Raw genomic sequence first — 15000 nt, 5'->3', positions numbered from 1 at the left:
CTTGGTGTCTTGTTGATTGCTGCCCGCTGCTGCTGCTGCTGCTGCAGTCCTTCTTGCTGCGATGGAGAAAAGCAGAAGCTGCAGGGGCACCCCTCCCTCCTCTTAGTAAGGCAACGCTCCTGCTGCTGCTGTTGCTGCTGTTGCTGTTGCTGCGGTTGCTGTTGCATTTGCTGCTGGTCTTGCTGCTGCTGTTGCTGTTGCTGCAATATGGGTGAGAGAGAGCGCTCATCCCCTGTGCTTCTGCTGCTACTGTTGCTGTTGCTGCTGCTGCTGCTGCTGCAGCAAACTCTCAGGAGACACAGCTAATGAGAAGTATAGGGGATTTAATTGGGGTGTATAGGCAGCGCATCTGCTGCATCCAAGAAGACACGCTGCAGCTGCTATTTACTGCTGATTTGCTGCAGTTAGCGCAGCACGTGCAGCAGCAGCAGCAGCAGCAGCATATAACCAACAACATCTTGCTGCATAAGATACGCAGCAACAGCAGCAGCAGCAGCATACTACCAACAGCAGGAGACCTCCGTGCCTTCTTGCGTCAGCTGCTGCAGCATCTTGCTGCTTCTCAATTAGCAGGAGACATGCTGCTGCAGGAGGTATGAATACAGCCCTCCTGTTGCTGCTGCTGCTGCTGCTGCTGTAGTCGTAGTAGTAGTAGTTGTTGTTGTTGCTGCTGTTGCTGCTGCTGCTGTTACTTCTGCCTTCACTGGCGATGAGCAGCAGCAACGACAGCAACAGTAGCGGAAGCAGCAGCTGCAGCAGCAGCACTTGCTGCTGCGTTGCAACCTCTTGCTGCTTCCTCAGTTTGTCGTTGCGTTTATATCTGCGCCTTGCTGCTGCTTCTTCATCTACATGTTCTGCTGCTGCCGTGCTGTGTGCTGCTGCTGCTGCTGCTGCTGCAGGTGTCTGCTGCATGCGACAGTTCTCTAGGTTTATTTGTTTGGCTTTGTGTCCTACAAATCCCTCCTGCAGCAGCAGAGCCTTCCTCTCTCTTTCATGAGACCCTGCAGCATAACGTAAGTGCAGCAGCAGCAGCAGCAGCAGGAAACCGCAGCAGCAGCAGCAGCAGAAACCGCAGCAGCAGCAGTAGTAGCAGCAGCAGCAGCAGCGTTGTATTATTCAGTTTAGCTCTGGCTAGCTTGTGCTTGTTGTGTCGCTTTGTTTCCCTTGATGGCTTTTGCCTTAATATGTGCTGCTGCTGCTGCTGCTGCTGCTGCTGTTGCTGCAGCGGAGTGCCGCTGCTGCTCGGCTTTCTTTGGCTAGGAGCTACAGCCTTTTTTCTTTGCTGCTGCAGCGCACAAAACAAGCCGGTAGGCTTCTGCACTTGATGCTGCTGCTGCTGCACTTGGTGCTGCTGCTGCTGCTCTCGTTGCTGCTGCTGTATTTGCTGCTGCTACTTGTGCGTTTGTTCTATTATGCCTTCTCTTTCTTCTATTTAGCTGCTGCTGCTGTTGCTGCATGCATTTTGCGGTGTACGTACAGCTCAAAAGGGACCAAACACCCCCGAAGGAGCAGCAGCAGCAGTGCTGCAGTGTCTCAATTCCTTTAAGGATATGGAGTTTGTTAAGGTTAGGGTTTAGGGTTTAGGGTTTAGGGTTTAGGGTTTATGTATAATGTTTAGTGTTTTTTTAGGGTTTAGGGTTTATGGTCTACGAATGAGGGTTTGAATAATCCGCGACAGGGCTACACTCCCCCTCCCTCTAGGGTTTAGGGTTTAGTGTTTAGGGTTTAGGGTTTAGGGTTTAGGGTTTAGGGTTTGTGTGTTATGTTATTTCAGAGGTCATTAATGCAGCAATGGTTCTTAGGTCCTCCCTTAACAGAAATATATCAGCAAGTATTTGCTGTGCTGCCTATAGAGGTGCAGCAGCTAGAGCAGCAGCAGCAGCAGCAGCAGCAGCAGCAGGAGTTACGCTGCATGCGTATGCTAGAGAGGGCTGTGCTGCACCTCAAGCAGCAATACTTATCTTTGCTGCCTCCCCCTCTTAGCGATATAGAAGCTAAGAGTGCATGCGTCCATCTGCTGCAGGTACATCTCCTGCTGCTGCTGCGGCTGCTGCTGCTGCTGCACTTGCTAGTGTTGCATATGTTTACGCACTAGTTGCTGCTGCAGTTGTTGCTGCTGCTGCTCCTGCAGCTCCTTTTTTTCTCCCGTTTGCTGCTACTCTTATGCTGCTTCTCCTTCATTGCTGCTGCTGTTGCTGCTGGTGCTGGTGCTGGTGTGCTGCAGGGTACTGTTGCTGCAGTATGTCTAAGTGCAGCAAGAACAGAGCAGCAACGTGCTGCACTAGCTTGCTGCTTAGCGGAGACAGAAGGATGTTTATCTGTTACTTATTCACAGCTGCATATACACCTAAAAGGAGACAGTTTGCTGCTAGGTAAGATAAGGAGATTATTGTCTCTATCTACCCCACACTTACTTGCTGAACAAGCTGTGTTGCAGCAGCAACTGCAGCAGCAGCAGCAGCAGCAGGTTATGCAGCAGAAATTGCAGCAACAGCAACAATATACACAGTTTAGTCAACAACAAAATCACCAGCAGCAGCAGCAGCAGATGCAGCAGCAGCAGCAGCAGACTACTTGCACGTCTGTGCCACCGCTGCTAGCAGCAATTCATGTGCTGCAGCGGGTGCATGCAAGCAGCAGCATAGGGCTGCAGCAGCTAGTTGGTCTTAGTGATGAGCAGCTGCTGCTATCTGCTGCTGCTTACTTAAGAAGCTGTAAGGAAACAACAGAAGAAACAGCAGCAGCAGCAGCAGCAACAGCAGGAACAGCAGGAGCTGTTGCCGCACCTGCTGCTGCTCCTCCACCTGCTGCTGCTGCAGTGGTGGCGGTGGAGGAGTCTGCTGCTGTTCCTTTTGCTGCTGTTGTTGCTGCTGCTACTACAGCGCTTAGAGTTGGGTGTACGTACACTATAGAGCAGCAGCTGCAGCAGCAGCAGCAGCAGCAGCAGCAGCTTCCTTCAGACAAAGAACTGCTTGTTGCTGCCCTCGGGCTGCTGCAGCAAGACACAGAAAAAGACGCATTTTAAGTGCTGCAGCAGCAGCAGCAGCTGCTGCTGCGGCTGCAGCTTGTTTCTAGTTATTTGATGAGCAGCAGCTAGTGTTCCACGGTTTAAGGTTGTGCTGCTGCTGCTGCTGCTGCTGTTGCTGTTGCTGCTGTTGCTGCTCCTGTTGTACACTATATGTGGAAGAAGTTGCTAGAACTGCTTCTGCTGCTGCTGCTGCTGCGTTAAGTTGCTGTTGTACGGAGGGAAGACACACCGTGCTGCTGCTATGGAGAATCTCCCTACTTGCTGCTGTACATAGCTGCAGCAGAGGCAGCAGCAGAGGCGACAGCAGATCTTATAGGCTAAGAGGATGTAGGTGCTGCTGCTGCTGCTGCATGCAGAGAGATGCAGCAACAGCAACGCCAGTCGTAATAACAGCAGCAGTAACTGCAGCAGCAGCAGCAGCAGGTGTATGGGTGTAGTTGCTGCTGGACACCTAAATATTTATTTTTGTTTAATTAAATTAATTATTTAAACTTTTTTACATCAATTTATATAAAAATATACACTGCAGCAGCAGCAGCAGCAGCAGCAGCTGCTGCTGCTGCTGCGTTGGCGGCGGCTGCACCGCCGCCTCAGGAGACCAGTGGTTCGACAGCCCCCAACCAGCCGCAGCCGACAGCAGCAGCAGCAGCAGCAGCAGCGGCAACTGCAGCCACTGCAACAACAACAGCAGCAGCAACAGCAGCAGCAGCAATATTTGCTGCTGCTGCTGCTGCTGCTGCAGCAAATATATAAGATGAGGGGTTCCCTCTCTGTATGGTTTTGTGCTAAACACCCAAAACACTCCAAAGATATACAAGTAACACATAAACCCTAAACCCTAAACCCTAAACCCTAAACCCTAAACCCTAAACCCTAGACATGAAGTAACGGATCTAACACCCATAGTTTAACCAGTTGATAGCCCGAGACAAAGGTAGAAGGAAGATGCAACTACTCTTGCTGCTGCTGTTGTTGTTGTTGCTGCTGCTGCTGCCTGTTGCTGCTGCAGGCTGCCTTCCCCAAGATTCAGTGGCAGCAACACTCCAGCGATGCCTCCCCATGGGATGTCCTCTTCTCCCCAGTAAGCCGCTGCTGCTGCTGCTGCTGCTGCTGCTGCTGCAACAGTTGCAGTTGCTGCTGTTGTTATTCTTTTTCAGCTACTTCTATCTTTGCTGCCGCTGCTGTTTCCGCCGCTGCTGCTGCCTTTGGTGCCTTTGCTGCTGCTGGTACAGTGCAACTCTTGTAGCAACTGCAGCAGCAGCAGCTGCTGCTTCTGTGTGTCTGCATGCGTCTTAGGTGGGCCCCTGCCAGGTACGTCATTTGTTGCTGTTGCTGTTGCTGTTGTTGCTGTTGCTGCTGTTGTTGGTGCTGCTGCTGACAGATATGCAGCTCTCTCCCTTTCTTCTCAGCAGTTGGTACTATGGCTGCTGCTGCTGCTGCTGCTGCTGCTGCTGTTGCAGAGGATTGTGGCTGTACGTTTTCTAAGACAAGCAGATTGTACAGATGATTCTCTTCCCCTCCCCATTGCCTTTATCCTGCAACATGAGCAGCAGCAGCAGCAGCAGCAGCAGGGAGAGACGCATCTACAGCAGCAGCAGCAGGACGACCAGCAGCAAGAGCAGCAGCAGGAGCAGCAGAAGGAAGGTAGTATGTCTTTGCTTTCTCCTTGACGCTGTCTATTTTAAGCTAGACACTGCTGCCTGCTACTGCTACTGCTGCTGCTGCTGCTGCTGCTGCTTCTCTCGCTGCGGATGCAATATCTTCTGTTTTTGCTGCTGTTGCTGCTGCTGTTGCTGCAGTTGGAGTGCCTGCTGCTGCTGCTGCTGCTGCCGCTGCTGCTCGTTATATTATACTGCAGGCCTTGCCGCTCGTCTTTCAACAATTTCAACTCCAAGTGGTACTGCCGAGGCCTGTGTTGTTGTTCCTGCTGCTGCTGCTGCTGCTGCTGCTGCTGCTGTTGGTGCTGCTGCAGCTGTTGCTGCTGCTGTTGTTGTTGCTGCTGCTGCTGAAGTTGCTGTCCTAGGACGTGACGTCTTCAAGGAACATCTTGTAGCTCGTGCCTTTGCTGCTGCTTCTGCGTGTGCTGTTGCTGCTGCTTTTGCTGTTGTTGCTGCTGCTGCTGCTGCTGTTGCCTTAGATTGCTGCGCTGCCGCAGGAGTGGAGCAGCAGACCTCCAGAGGTTTTGCCTTTAAGCCCAGAAGACTCTCTTGCAGACTTGCTAACCAATCTTATCAAGGCAGGCACTCATTGTGCTGCTGCTGCTGCTGCTGCTGTTGCTGCTGTTGCTGTTGCTGCTGCTGTTGCTGCTGCTGCTTATGCTTGTGGTAAACTGTTGGTTGCAGGAGGTTTCTTGTGTTTTTCCTGCTGCTGCTACTGTTGCTGTTGCTGTTGCTGCTGCTGCTTCTGCTTCTGCAGGAGCACGAAGAGTTGGAGGTGCCACCATCGCTGCAGGAGCTGCTGAACCAGCGCAACGAGGCAGCAGCAGCAGCAGCAGCAGCAGAAAAGCAGCAACTTGAAGAGACTCAGCCTGAGCTGCAGCAACTTTCTCAGCATGTTGCTACTGAGACGAGCTCAGCAAGTCAGTTTGTTGTTGCTGCTGCTGCCGCTGCTGCTGCTGCTGCTGCTGCCTGTCTGTGTTGGGTGGATTCCCTATTCTCTATCCTTTTACGGGCAACGGTCTAGGGTTTAGGGTTTAGGGTTTAGGGTTTAGGGTTTGTGTTGCGCAGGCACACCCCAAGAGCTTCAATCACCCCAATCTGTTTTAGATGCGGAGGACAGCAGATTTGATGCTGCTGCTGCTGCTGTTGCTGGTGCTGCTGCTGCTCCTATAGCAGCAACACCAGCAGCAGCAGCAACGTTGTGTGCTTCTGGTGTCTATACGCCTCTAGATGGTAGTGAATGTACCCTTCAGACAATTAACAGCAGCAACAGCAGCAGCAGCAGGAACAGCCTCGAATCTGCAGCAGATACAGGTGCAACACATGAGGCAGCAACAGCAGCAGCAGCAGCAGCAGCAGCAGGAGACCCCAAAGCAGTTGCATATCCTTTTAGCTTTCGCGACACTGGTAGTAAGCCACACAAGCGGCAGCAACAGAAGCTGCAGCAGCAGCAACAGCAACGGCAAGAAAGCTTGCAGCAACTGCAGCAAAGGGCAGTGTACGGACGCAACAACATACACAGGTTGTATACCGCAGAGCAGCAGAGGCAGCAGCAGCAGCGGCAGCAGCAGCGGCAGCAACAACTGCGCTCTTCTACCCTTGAGTTTCAACTGCAGCAAGGAGCATCTTATGCATGCAGCAGCCGCAGCGTGGGCAGCAGCAGCAGAGGAAGAAGCAACAGCAGCAGCAGGAAGAGCAGCATCAGCCGCAGCTTCTGCTACTCTGAGCAGCACAACTGCATGCAGGACAAGCCGTGGGTGCAGCAGCAGCAAGAGCTGCCGGAGTGGAGGCCAGCATCAGAAGCAGCAGCAACAGCAGCAGCAGCACCCACAGCAGCACACGCTGCTGCATCGGGGCAGCAGAAGCAGCAGAGCCTGCTGCAGCACCAACAGCCCCTTAAAGGAGGGAGAAAACACAAACGGCAGCGGCAGCATCAGCAACTGCAGCAGCAGCAGCAGCAGAAGCACCAGACTCTGCTTCTTCAGCAGCAGCAATCCTGCCTGCTGCTCGAAGAGCAGCAGCAGCTAGAACAAGACGACGTGCCGGTGCAGCACGAACTGCTGCTGCAGGACGAACAGCAGCAGCAGCTACTGCGGCAGAGGAGGCAAGGGCACACACGTCATAAGCAGCAGCAGCAGCTGCTGCTGCTGCAACGGCAACACGCCTTGCCGATACTGGGAGACTCGCAGCAGCTGCTGCTGCATGACCAGGTGGAGCTGCAACAGCAGCAGAACCTGCCAGAGGAGGGATATTTGCTGCAGCAGCAGCAGCAACAGCAGCAGCACATGCCATATGGTACAGCAGACAACTCTTGGCTTCCTTGCACAACATGGCAACCACAGCAGCAGCAGGAGGAAGAGGAGGAGCAGCAACAGCAACGTGACTACCAGAGGAGGCAAAGGAGAAGGGAGAAGCAGCAACAGCTGCAGCAGCAACAGCTCCGGCAGCAACAACTACAGCAGCAGCAGGTGCAGCAGCAATACCATCGACAGCACCGCCGGTGCCGCCCTACCGTGCAGCCGCAGCAGCAGCTGCTGCTGCAACAGGAGCAGCAGCAGCTGCAGCTACAGGCAGAAGAAGAAGAGGTGATGCGACAACAGCGGAGAGAGCTGCTGCTGCACCGGGAAGCAGCAGCTGCTCAGCAGCAGTGGCAACAGCAGGGGGAGAGGCTGCTGCTGGAGGCAACAGCAGCAGCAAAAGAGAGAAGGGAGCAGCAGCAGCAACGGCAGCAGCAGTTGCTGCAGCAGCAGCAGGAGGAAGAAGCATTTCCGAAACACACTGTTCAGAGGCGAAGGGGAGAAGGGTATCGCCGACACCAGCAGCAGCAGCAGCACTTGCAGCAGCAGCATTTGCAGCAGCAGCACTTGCAGCAGCAGCACTTGCAGCAGCAGCACCACCATTACGCTCATCGAAGCGGGCAGCGCGAGCGCCGAGGGCAACGGCAGCAGCAGCAGCAGTTTCTGTAGCGTGATGGTGCAACAACAGCATCAGCTGCTGCTGCTGCTGCGGTTGCTGCTGTTGCAGTAGTTGCAGCAGCAACAGTTGCAACAACAGCAGATGCAGATGCAGCAACTGCAGCAGCAGCTCGATCCGTCTATCTATCTCTCTTAGCAGTGTATTTAGCCAGCTAGCTACTCACACTAGGCAGCTAGCTACGCCTACCATGATATAGTTAGCTGCAGCAGCAGACCTTCAGCTAGTTAGCTAGCATATACACGTATATACATAAAGCTGACTAGCAGCAGCAGCAAGCTGCTGCAGTGCAGCAGAAGCAAGCTGCTGCAGTATCTCCTTGGATTGAAGGAGATCTTTAGTGAGAGAGGGGAATGAGGGACGGAAAACTTTCCTCCAACCCTAAACCCTAAACCCTAAACCCTAAACCCTAATCCTTAAACCTTTAGCATTGGATCTAATAGAGTATAGAAGAATCAGACAGGGACACGGACGAGCGGAGTGTACGTACACAGCAGCAACTCTACCCCACAAGCCCCTGTTTTTAAGTTTGTTGCAGTTGCTGCTGCTATTGTGGTGGTGCTGCTGCTGCTGCTGCAATAGCAGCAACAACAACAGCAGCAGCAGAGGCAACAGGGACAACACTTAACAGGACAGATCTTCATTGGGCTTGCTGCAGCTGCATCCCTAAAGGAATTAAATGTTAATACTTTGCAGCAGCAACAACAGCAGCAACAGCAGCAACAGCATCGTTAGCAGCAGCAGCAACAGAGGGTCACTTCCATGCGGGCTGGGCAGAAGGCTACAACAGCAGCAAGTACGATCCTCTGCATGCAGCAAATAATATATTATTTTATTTATTTATTTTATTTATTTATTTTATATTTTATTTGTACTTTATTTTATTATTTATTTCATCATTAAATATAAACTGCTGTCCTGCTGCTTCCACCTCTCTGTTGCACAGCCTCAATAGGGGTCACCTCCTCAGCTGTTGCTCTTGCTCCTGCTGCTGCTGCTGCTCTTCCTGCTGCTGTTGCTCTTGCCGCTGCTGTTGCTGCTGTTGCTGCTGTTGCTGCTGTTGCTGCTGTTGCTGCTGTTGCTGCTAATGCTACTGCTGCTGCTGCTGCTGCATTGAATTGAATAAAGCATAGATGAGCATACGCAGCTACTCTCCTTAGCACTGCATCAGCAGCAGCAGCAGCAGCAGCAGAATGGAAAGAACTGTCGACTAGGCTCTCTGAGAAGCATAGAACTAGAGCCTCCGCATGGGCGGCTAGGACAGCAGCAGCAGCTGCTGCAGCAGGAGCAGCAACAGCAGCAGGAGCAGAAGGGTGTTGCATCACCAGGCACTTCGCTCTGAGGCTGCTAGAGGTCTGCTGCTGCATTAGCTTCTGTTGCTCCCGTTGCTGCTTTAGTTTATTTCTTGCTGCTTCTGCCCCTACTACCGCCGCTTCATCTGTTGCTGCTGCTGCTGCTGCTGCTGCTGCTGCTGCGATGGTCGGTGACATAGAGCCAGGTGAGGCCATGGAGACACCTTTCTTCCGCTCGGCCTCAAGCACAATCCCTCAGCAAACGTCCTACGCTGATGACGCTGCTGCTGCTGCTGCTGCTGCTCCGACGTCTGGAGAACACGCCACCCCTGCAGCACCAGCAGCAGCAGCAGCAGCAGCAAAAGCGGGAACCCTCCGACGGTCGGGCTCTCCTGGTAGCGTCACTTTGCTGCAGCAAATGCAGTTACCACCACACCAAGCAACCTTGGCAGCAGCAGCAGCAGCACCGTCTGCTGCTGCTGTTGGTTCTGCTGCTAGTGCTGGAGAAATCTATCTGCAGCACAGTTCTACGCTGCTGTCAGAGGGAGAAGTTCGCCCGTTTGCTGCTGTTGCTGCTGGTGCTGCTGACCCTCTGCATGCAGAGCAGATGCTATGGACTGTCGTTAAACCCCACATTGGCAGTATCCAGAAATATAGGCAGCAGCAGCAGCAGCAACAGCAGCAGCTGCAGCAGCGGCAAGGTACACTGAATGGAAACAGGCAGCAAGAAGTAGCACCGTTGCTTACACATGGTGGAGTGCTTCTGCAGCAGCAGCAGCAGCACCAGCAACATTTGCTGCGGCAGCACTCGCTGCAGCATCTGCCACAGCAAACGCAGGGAGAGTATATTATGCAACTGCAGCAGCAGCAACAACAACAACAGCAGCTGCAACAGCAGCAGCAGGAGCTCATAGATCAACATATGCAGTGGCGATGCAAAATAGAAGAGCAGCAGCAGCAGCAACAGGAGCAGCAACGTCTTATCGAGCAGCAGCTGCAGATGCAGCAAGAAGCAAAAGAGCAGCAACTGCAGCAGCTGCAGCACCTCGAGCAACAGCTGCTTCTTGAGAAAGAGAAATGGGTGGGTCAGCAGCAGCAGCAGCACGAATGGCAGCAAACATACGCAGAGAAGCTGCAGCAGCAGCAGCAGATAATGCAGCAGCAGCAGGAGATGATGCAGCAGCAGCAGCAGCTGGTAATGGATTCTCAGGAGCAGCAAAGAGCTTGGCAGCAGCAGCAGCAAGAACAGCTGGAGCTCCTGAAGCAGCAGCAAGAGGAGTATTTGCGCCTTCATCAACAGCAGCACGCGCACGAGGCGCAACAGCAAGTGCAGCAGCAAATGCAGCAGCAAGTGCAGCAGCAGAACGGACCCCTTGGGCAGCAGATGCAGCAGCAACTGCAGCAGCAGCAGCAAGAGCAGACACTCAAGCAGCAGATGCTTCTTGATCAGCTGCTAGAAGACGGCATCCGCATGCATTCTATGGAGCAACTATCGGAACAACTGCAGCAGCAGCAGCAAACAGAACAGCAACAGCAGCAACAGGAGCAGCAGCAGCAGCAACAGGAGCAGCAGCAAGAGGAGGATCAGCTGCAGATGCTGCAAGTTGCCTACCAACACCAAAACACTTCTCTGAGTATAGCCAATGAGGAAGCCAATCGTGCTGCTGCTGCTCCTGCTGCCCATACTGAACTGCAGCAGCAGCAGCACCAGCAGCTACAGCAGCTACAGGTAGAGCAGCAGCAGCCTCTTGCCAGTATGTGGCCGCGTCGCTCTCTTTCATTTCCTCTGAGCAACAGCAGCTGCAGCAGCTGGCAGCAGCAGAGCACAAGATGGGAGCATTCAGGAGCAGCAGGATCAACAGGAGCAGCAGCGGCAGCAGCAGCTGCTGCTGCTACTCGTGCTAGTACCCCACAAGTGCGGGAGGAACTATGCTGTTGCGATCCCCCCGTTGCTGCTGCCTCGTCTGATAAGCCATCAGCAGCAGCAGCAGCAGCAGCAGTACCAGCACGAGGCGACTCCATAGGGGCGGGTGTCTTTGCAGCAAAGAGGAAGTTGCTGCAGCAGCAGCAGCAAGCAGGCTTGCTGCAGCAGTTGGAGCAGCAGTGGGCGCATGAGGCTGCCGCGTTACAGGGGGAGGAGTTGCTGCAGCAAGAAACACTTGAGCAGCAGCAGCTGCTGCAGCAAGCGACAATGGAGCAGCACCTGCTGCTGCAGCAGGAACAAGCTGAACAGGAGCTCCGTCTGCAGCAAGAAGAAGCAGAGCTGCAGCAACTACAACTGTTGCAGCGATACGAAGCTTTGCAGCAGCAGCAGCGGGAACTGCAGCAGCAACAGCAGGAACTGCAGCAGCAGCAGCAGCAGGCACTTTCGCTCATGAACCAGCAGCACGGGAAGAGCTGCAGCTACTCTGACTTGCTGCTGCAGCAACAGAGTGGAAAACACCTGACAGAGAGGTGCATGCAGCAGCAGCAGCAACAACAACAACAGCAGCTGCAGCAGCAGCAAGTTATGCAGAAGCACCAGCAGCAGATGCTGCTGCACCAAGGAAGCGACGACGTGGTGCTGCTTCCCTTGTGCGAAGAGCACGGGCATATTGCTGCTTCGCTGCAGCAGCAGCACGCTCTGCAGCAGCAGCACTCTCTGCATCAGCAGCAGCGGCTGCAGCATCACCATATGGAACCCCTGCAGCAGCAGCAGGAGTTGCAACATCATCAAACGCTGCAGCAGCAGCAGCAGCAGCAGGACATGCAGCAGCATGAGCACCAGCAGCAGCAACAATATAGAGGGGATATATCCCCTAGGCGGATCCAGAGGGCAAAGCAGCAGCGGCTGCAGCAGCGACTGCAGCAGCAGCAGCAGCATTCCCTGCTACAGCAGCAATGGATGCTGCTGCAGCAGCATCAGCAGCAGCTTCAGATGCAAGGCCAGCTGCAGCAGCAATTACTGCAGCAACACCTACAACTGCACAAACGGGACCAGCTGCAACTGCAGCAGCAGCAGCTGCTGCAGCAGCAGCTGCAGTTGCTGAGCCTTCAAGGGCAGCAGCACGCGCAGCAGCAGCAACAGCACCAGCAGGAACACAACGAACAACAAGAACCGGCTCCGCATGAGCAGCAGCAACAGCAGCAACATCAGCAGCAGCAAGAGCAGATAACTGCAGCAGGAGAACAACCGCAGCAGGAGGGTGCATGCACTGCACAGACTCTCCAGCAGCAACTGCAGCAGCAGCAGCAGAAGAGCGATAGCCGACAGCAGCAGCACAAACAGGCAGGGAAGGAGACACAGGACGAGTGCAGCACAGGAAGTGGCAGCAGCAGCAGCAACGGCAGGTGCACCTGCGGGGATATGCAAATGCTGCAGCAAGTACCCCAGCAGCAGCAGCAGCAGCAAGCTCAGCAGCACGAGCAGCAGCAAATGCCGCAGCAGCTGCTCCCGCAAACTCCAAGTGTCTCTTCCTTGGGGTCGTTGCAGGAGGGAGCCGAGGGTCGTGTAGCAGCTCATCAGCATCAGCAGCAGCAGCCACAGCAGCAGGAGCAGCAGCAACTGCAGCAGCAGCAGCAACAGGAAGGTGCTTGGTGCTGCAGCTGCGGGGCAGTTAATTACAACCCGCTTATAGGAGAGACAATGAATAGCTTTTATAGAAGTACACCAGCAGCACTTGCAGCAGCAGCAGCAGCAGCAGCAACACAGCAGCCGGCTGACAACCTACACAGACACCCCCCTTGCTGCTTCCCCACCGACCGGCAGGAGCAGCAGCTCTTGCAGCAGCAGATCCTACAGCAGCAGCTGCTTCTACAGCAGCAGCTGCAGCTGCTCCAGAGCCAGACATCTGCATGTAGACAGCAGCCCCCGCTGCAGCGAAATCAGCAGCAGCAGCAGCAGCAGCACTGTGGTTATGCTGTTGCTGCACTCACGGATAATGGCGTCGCCGCTACGCCGTGCTGCTGCAGCACCCCACGGCCGATGCAGCCGCAGCAGCAGCCGTGCTGCACAGCAGCAGGAGCGTGCACGACTGCTGCCAGCACACCCAGGCGCATGCAAAGCAAGCCCCAAGTACTTGCTATTGCAGCAACACCTCATGCAGCAGCGACGCCACATGCAGCAGCGGCAGCCAACCATCGTCCTTGGAGCTGCTGGGGGGGCAGCTGCTGCAGCAGCAACCGTTGCATGCAGGGACAGGACCACCAGCAGCAGCAGCAACAAGAAATTCTACGCAGCAGTTGCAGCTACTGCGGTGGCTGCAGCAGAATAAACCCACATGAATCTGACCAACAGAAGCAGCAGCAGCACCTGCAGCAACAGCAGCAGCACCTGCAGCAGCAGCAGCAGCAACTGCTACACGATTTGCAGAGGAGGCAGCAGCACTGCAACACGGAGACACTAGATGCCCCCCCGCTAACACTGCAGCAGCAGCAGTTCTGCTTGCTGCAGCAGCAGCAGCAGGACAGCCAACACAAGAACTTCCTGCTGCTGGGAGGAAGCGGCAGCAGCCATTACACAAACCCTGCTGCTGCTGCTGCTGTTGCTGCACGGCCAGTACAAATGCCTGCTGCTGCTGCTGCTGCTGCTGCTGTTGCTGCAGTAACACCTGATGGTTCATGCATTCGGCAGCAGCGCTTCGAGCTGGTGCAGCAAGCAGCAGACTTGCAGCAGCAGCAGCAGCAGCAACACACCCCACGTAGCCCCTGCGCTGCAACTGCACCTATGTGCTCACAGACCATGAAGCAACAGCAACAACAACAGCAGCTGCTGCTGCAGCTACTGCAGCAACAGGCCGAGCAGCAACTCCTTCGTCAGGGCAGCACAGGCTGTTGCTGCTGCCGAGGCAGCGGTATGTGCAGCACCAGCTGCTGTTGCTGCCGAGGCAGCGGTATCTGCAGCAGCAGCTGCTGCTGCAAGCAAGCGCTTGCTTAGCCCATAAGCAGCAGCAGTTGCTGTTTGCGAAGCAGCAGCAGCAGCAGCAGTTGCTATTTTTATAGGCAGCAGCAGCAGCAACAACAACAGCCTCACGCTGTATGCTTCTAGTAAGCTTGCTGTGGGGTGCTGCTCCTACATGTCCGCAGCAGCAGCACTTGTTGCTGCTGCTGCTGCTGCTAGTGCTGTTGCTCAATATAAGCCTGCTTGTATAAATAGCAAAGCAACAGCCTGAGCAGCAACAGCAGCAGGAGAGCCTTCTGTTGTTGCAGCAGCAGCAGCAGCTGCTGCTGCTGCTGTTCCTGCATCGCGTGCCACTATAGGGGGCGTAGCAACCTGCTTGTGTATGCTGTATTGCGTGCAGCAGCAGCAGCAGCAACAGCAGCAGCAGCAGCAACAAAAGAAACAATAAAATTAAAGGAGACAAAATTGGGGTGTCTCTTCAGCTAAGAAGGTCCAAATAGAGATTCATCTGTATCTGCTTCTGCTGCTGCTGCTGCTGCTGCTGCTGCTTCTGCTGCTGCTGCTGCTGCACCAGGATGTGGTGGTGACTGCTCGAGTGCAGCAGTGTCTGCATTATCTGCTGCTGCTGCACTATCTGCTGCTGTTGGTACACTGTCTGCTGCTGTTGCTGCACTGTCTGCTGCTTCTGCGAAGTCAGCAGCAGCATCAGCAGCAAGTTGCTGCTGCTCACAAATGTGCTGCCGCTTCTTCGCGGGTTCAACGCTAGAAGCAGCAGCAAAAGAAGCGTCACCTGCTGCTGCTGCTGCTTCTGTTGCATCGGGTGCAGCAGCAGCAGATCCCTCTCCAGAGGATGAATACGAAGCAGCAACCTGCTGTTCCTGCTGCTGCTGCTGACTAGCGGGCTCTTCTGCTGCACTGGCGGCTTGAGCTGGCAATTCACCACTAACAGGAGCAGCAGCAGCTGCTGCTGCAGCAGCAGCAGCAGCTGCTGCAGCTGCAGCAGCAGCAACAGCATCCTTTCTGGCTACAACAACAAGATGCCCATCAGCAGCAAGAGAAGCAATAGTTGCTGCTGTTGCTGAGCATGCAAGCCCCACAATAAACGTCGGGTGTATCTGCAGCACCTCAATAAATACCTCTAGTCCTTCTGCTGCTGCTTCTGCTGCTCTT

General features: G+C 54.5%; 4 protein-coding genes across 4 annotated transcripts in view; 3 read left to right on the top strand and 1 right to left on the bottom strand.

Moving 5' to 3' along the window:
• EMWEY_00017710 (hypothetical protein, conserved) overlaps positions 1–3025 on the top strand; it is a gene marked incomplete at both ends in the record, with an annotated part of 6287 nt that extends 3262 nt beyond the window's left edge. Inside the window, 6 exons of the mRNA XM_013477574.1 lie at positions 405–593; positions 900–1109; positions 1226–1307; positions 1480–1565; positions 1775–2023; positions 2438–3025. Of these exons, the coding sequence (XP_013333028.1) occupies positions 405–593; positions 900–1109; positions 1226–1307; positions 1480–1565; positions 1775–2023; positions 2438–3025 (1404 nt within the window). The remainder of the gene's footprint in view (positions 1–404; positions 594–899; positions 1110–1225; positions 1308–1479; positions 1566–1774; positions 2024–2437) is intronic.
• Positions 3026–4077: 1052 nt separating this feature from the next.
• EMWEY_00017700 (hypothetical protein) lies at positions 4078–7652 on the top strand (the record flags this gene model as incomplete). The annotated part of the gene is made up of 6 exons (XM_013477573.1): positions 4078–4109; positions 4325–4339; positions 4515–4675; positions 4887–5077; positions 5444–5606; positions 5755–7652. 6 exons carry the CDS (start codon positions 4078–4080, stop codon positions 7650–7652), a joined length of 2460 nt encoding a protein of 819 aa, XP_013333027.1.
• A 1483-nt stretch (positions 7653–9135) lies between these two features.
• On the top strand, positions 9136–14278 carry EMWEY_00017690 (hypothetical protein; the record flags this gene model as incomplete). Its single annotated transcript, XM_013477572.1, has 2 exons — positions 9136–13744; positions 14190–14278. The coding sequence occupies 2 exons, from the start codon at positions 9136–9138 to the stop codon at positions 14276–14278; spliced, it is 4698 nt and encodes a 1565-aa protein (XP_013333026.1).
• Positions 14279–14312: 34 nt separating this feature from the next.
• Positions 14313–15000, bottom strand: part of EMWEY_00017680 (hypothetical protein, conserved) — a gene marked incomplete at both ends in the record, with an annotated part of 3356 nt that continues 2668 nt past the window's right edge. The window contains one exon of the mRNA XM_013477571.1: positions 14313–15000. This exon is cut by the window's right edge and continues 181 nt beyond it. Within this exon, the coding sequence (XP_013333025.1) occupies positions 14313–15000 (688 nt within the window).

This window comes from Eimeria maxima, genomic scaffold (genome assembly GCF_000499605.1).
Source record: "Eimeria maxima Weybridge genomic scaffold, Emw_scaff148, whole genome shotgun sequence".
NCBI classification, from domain to species: domain Eukaryota; phylum Apicomplexa; class Conoidasida; order Eucoccidiorida; family Eimeriidae; genus Eimeria; species Eimeria maxima.
This window is presented reverse-complemented; position numbering and strand designations above follow the sequence as displayed.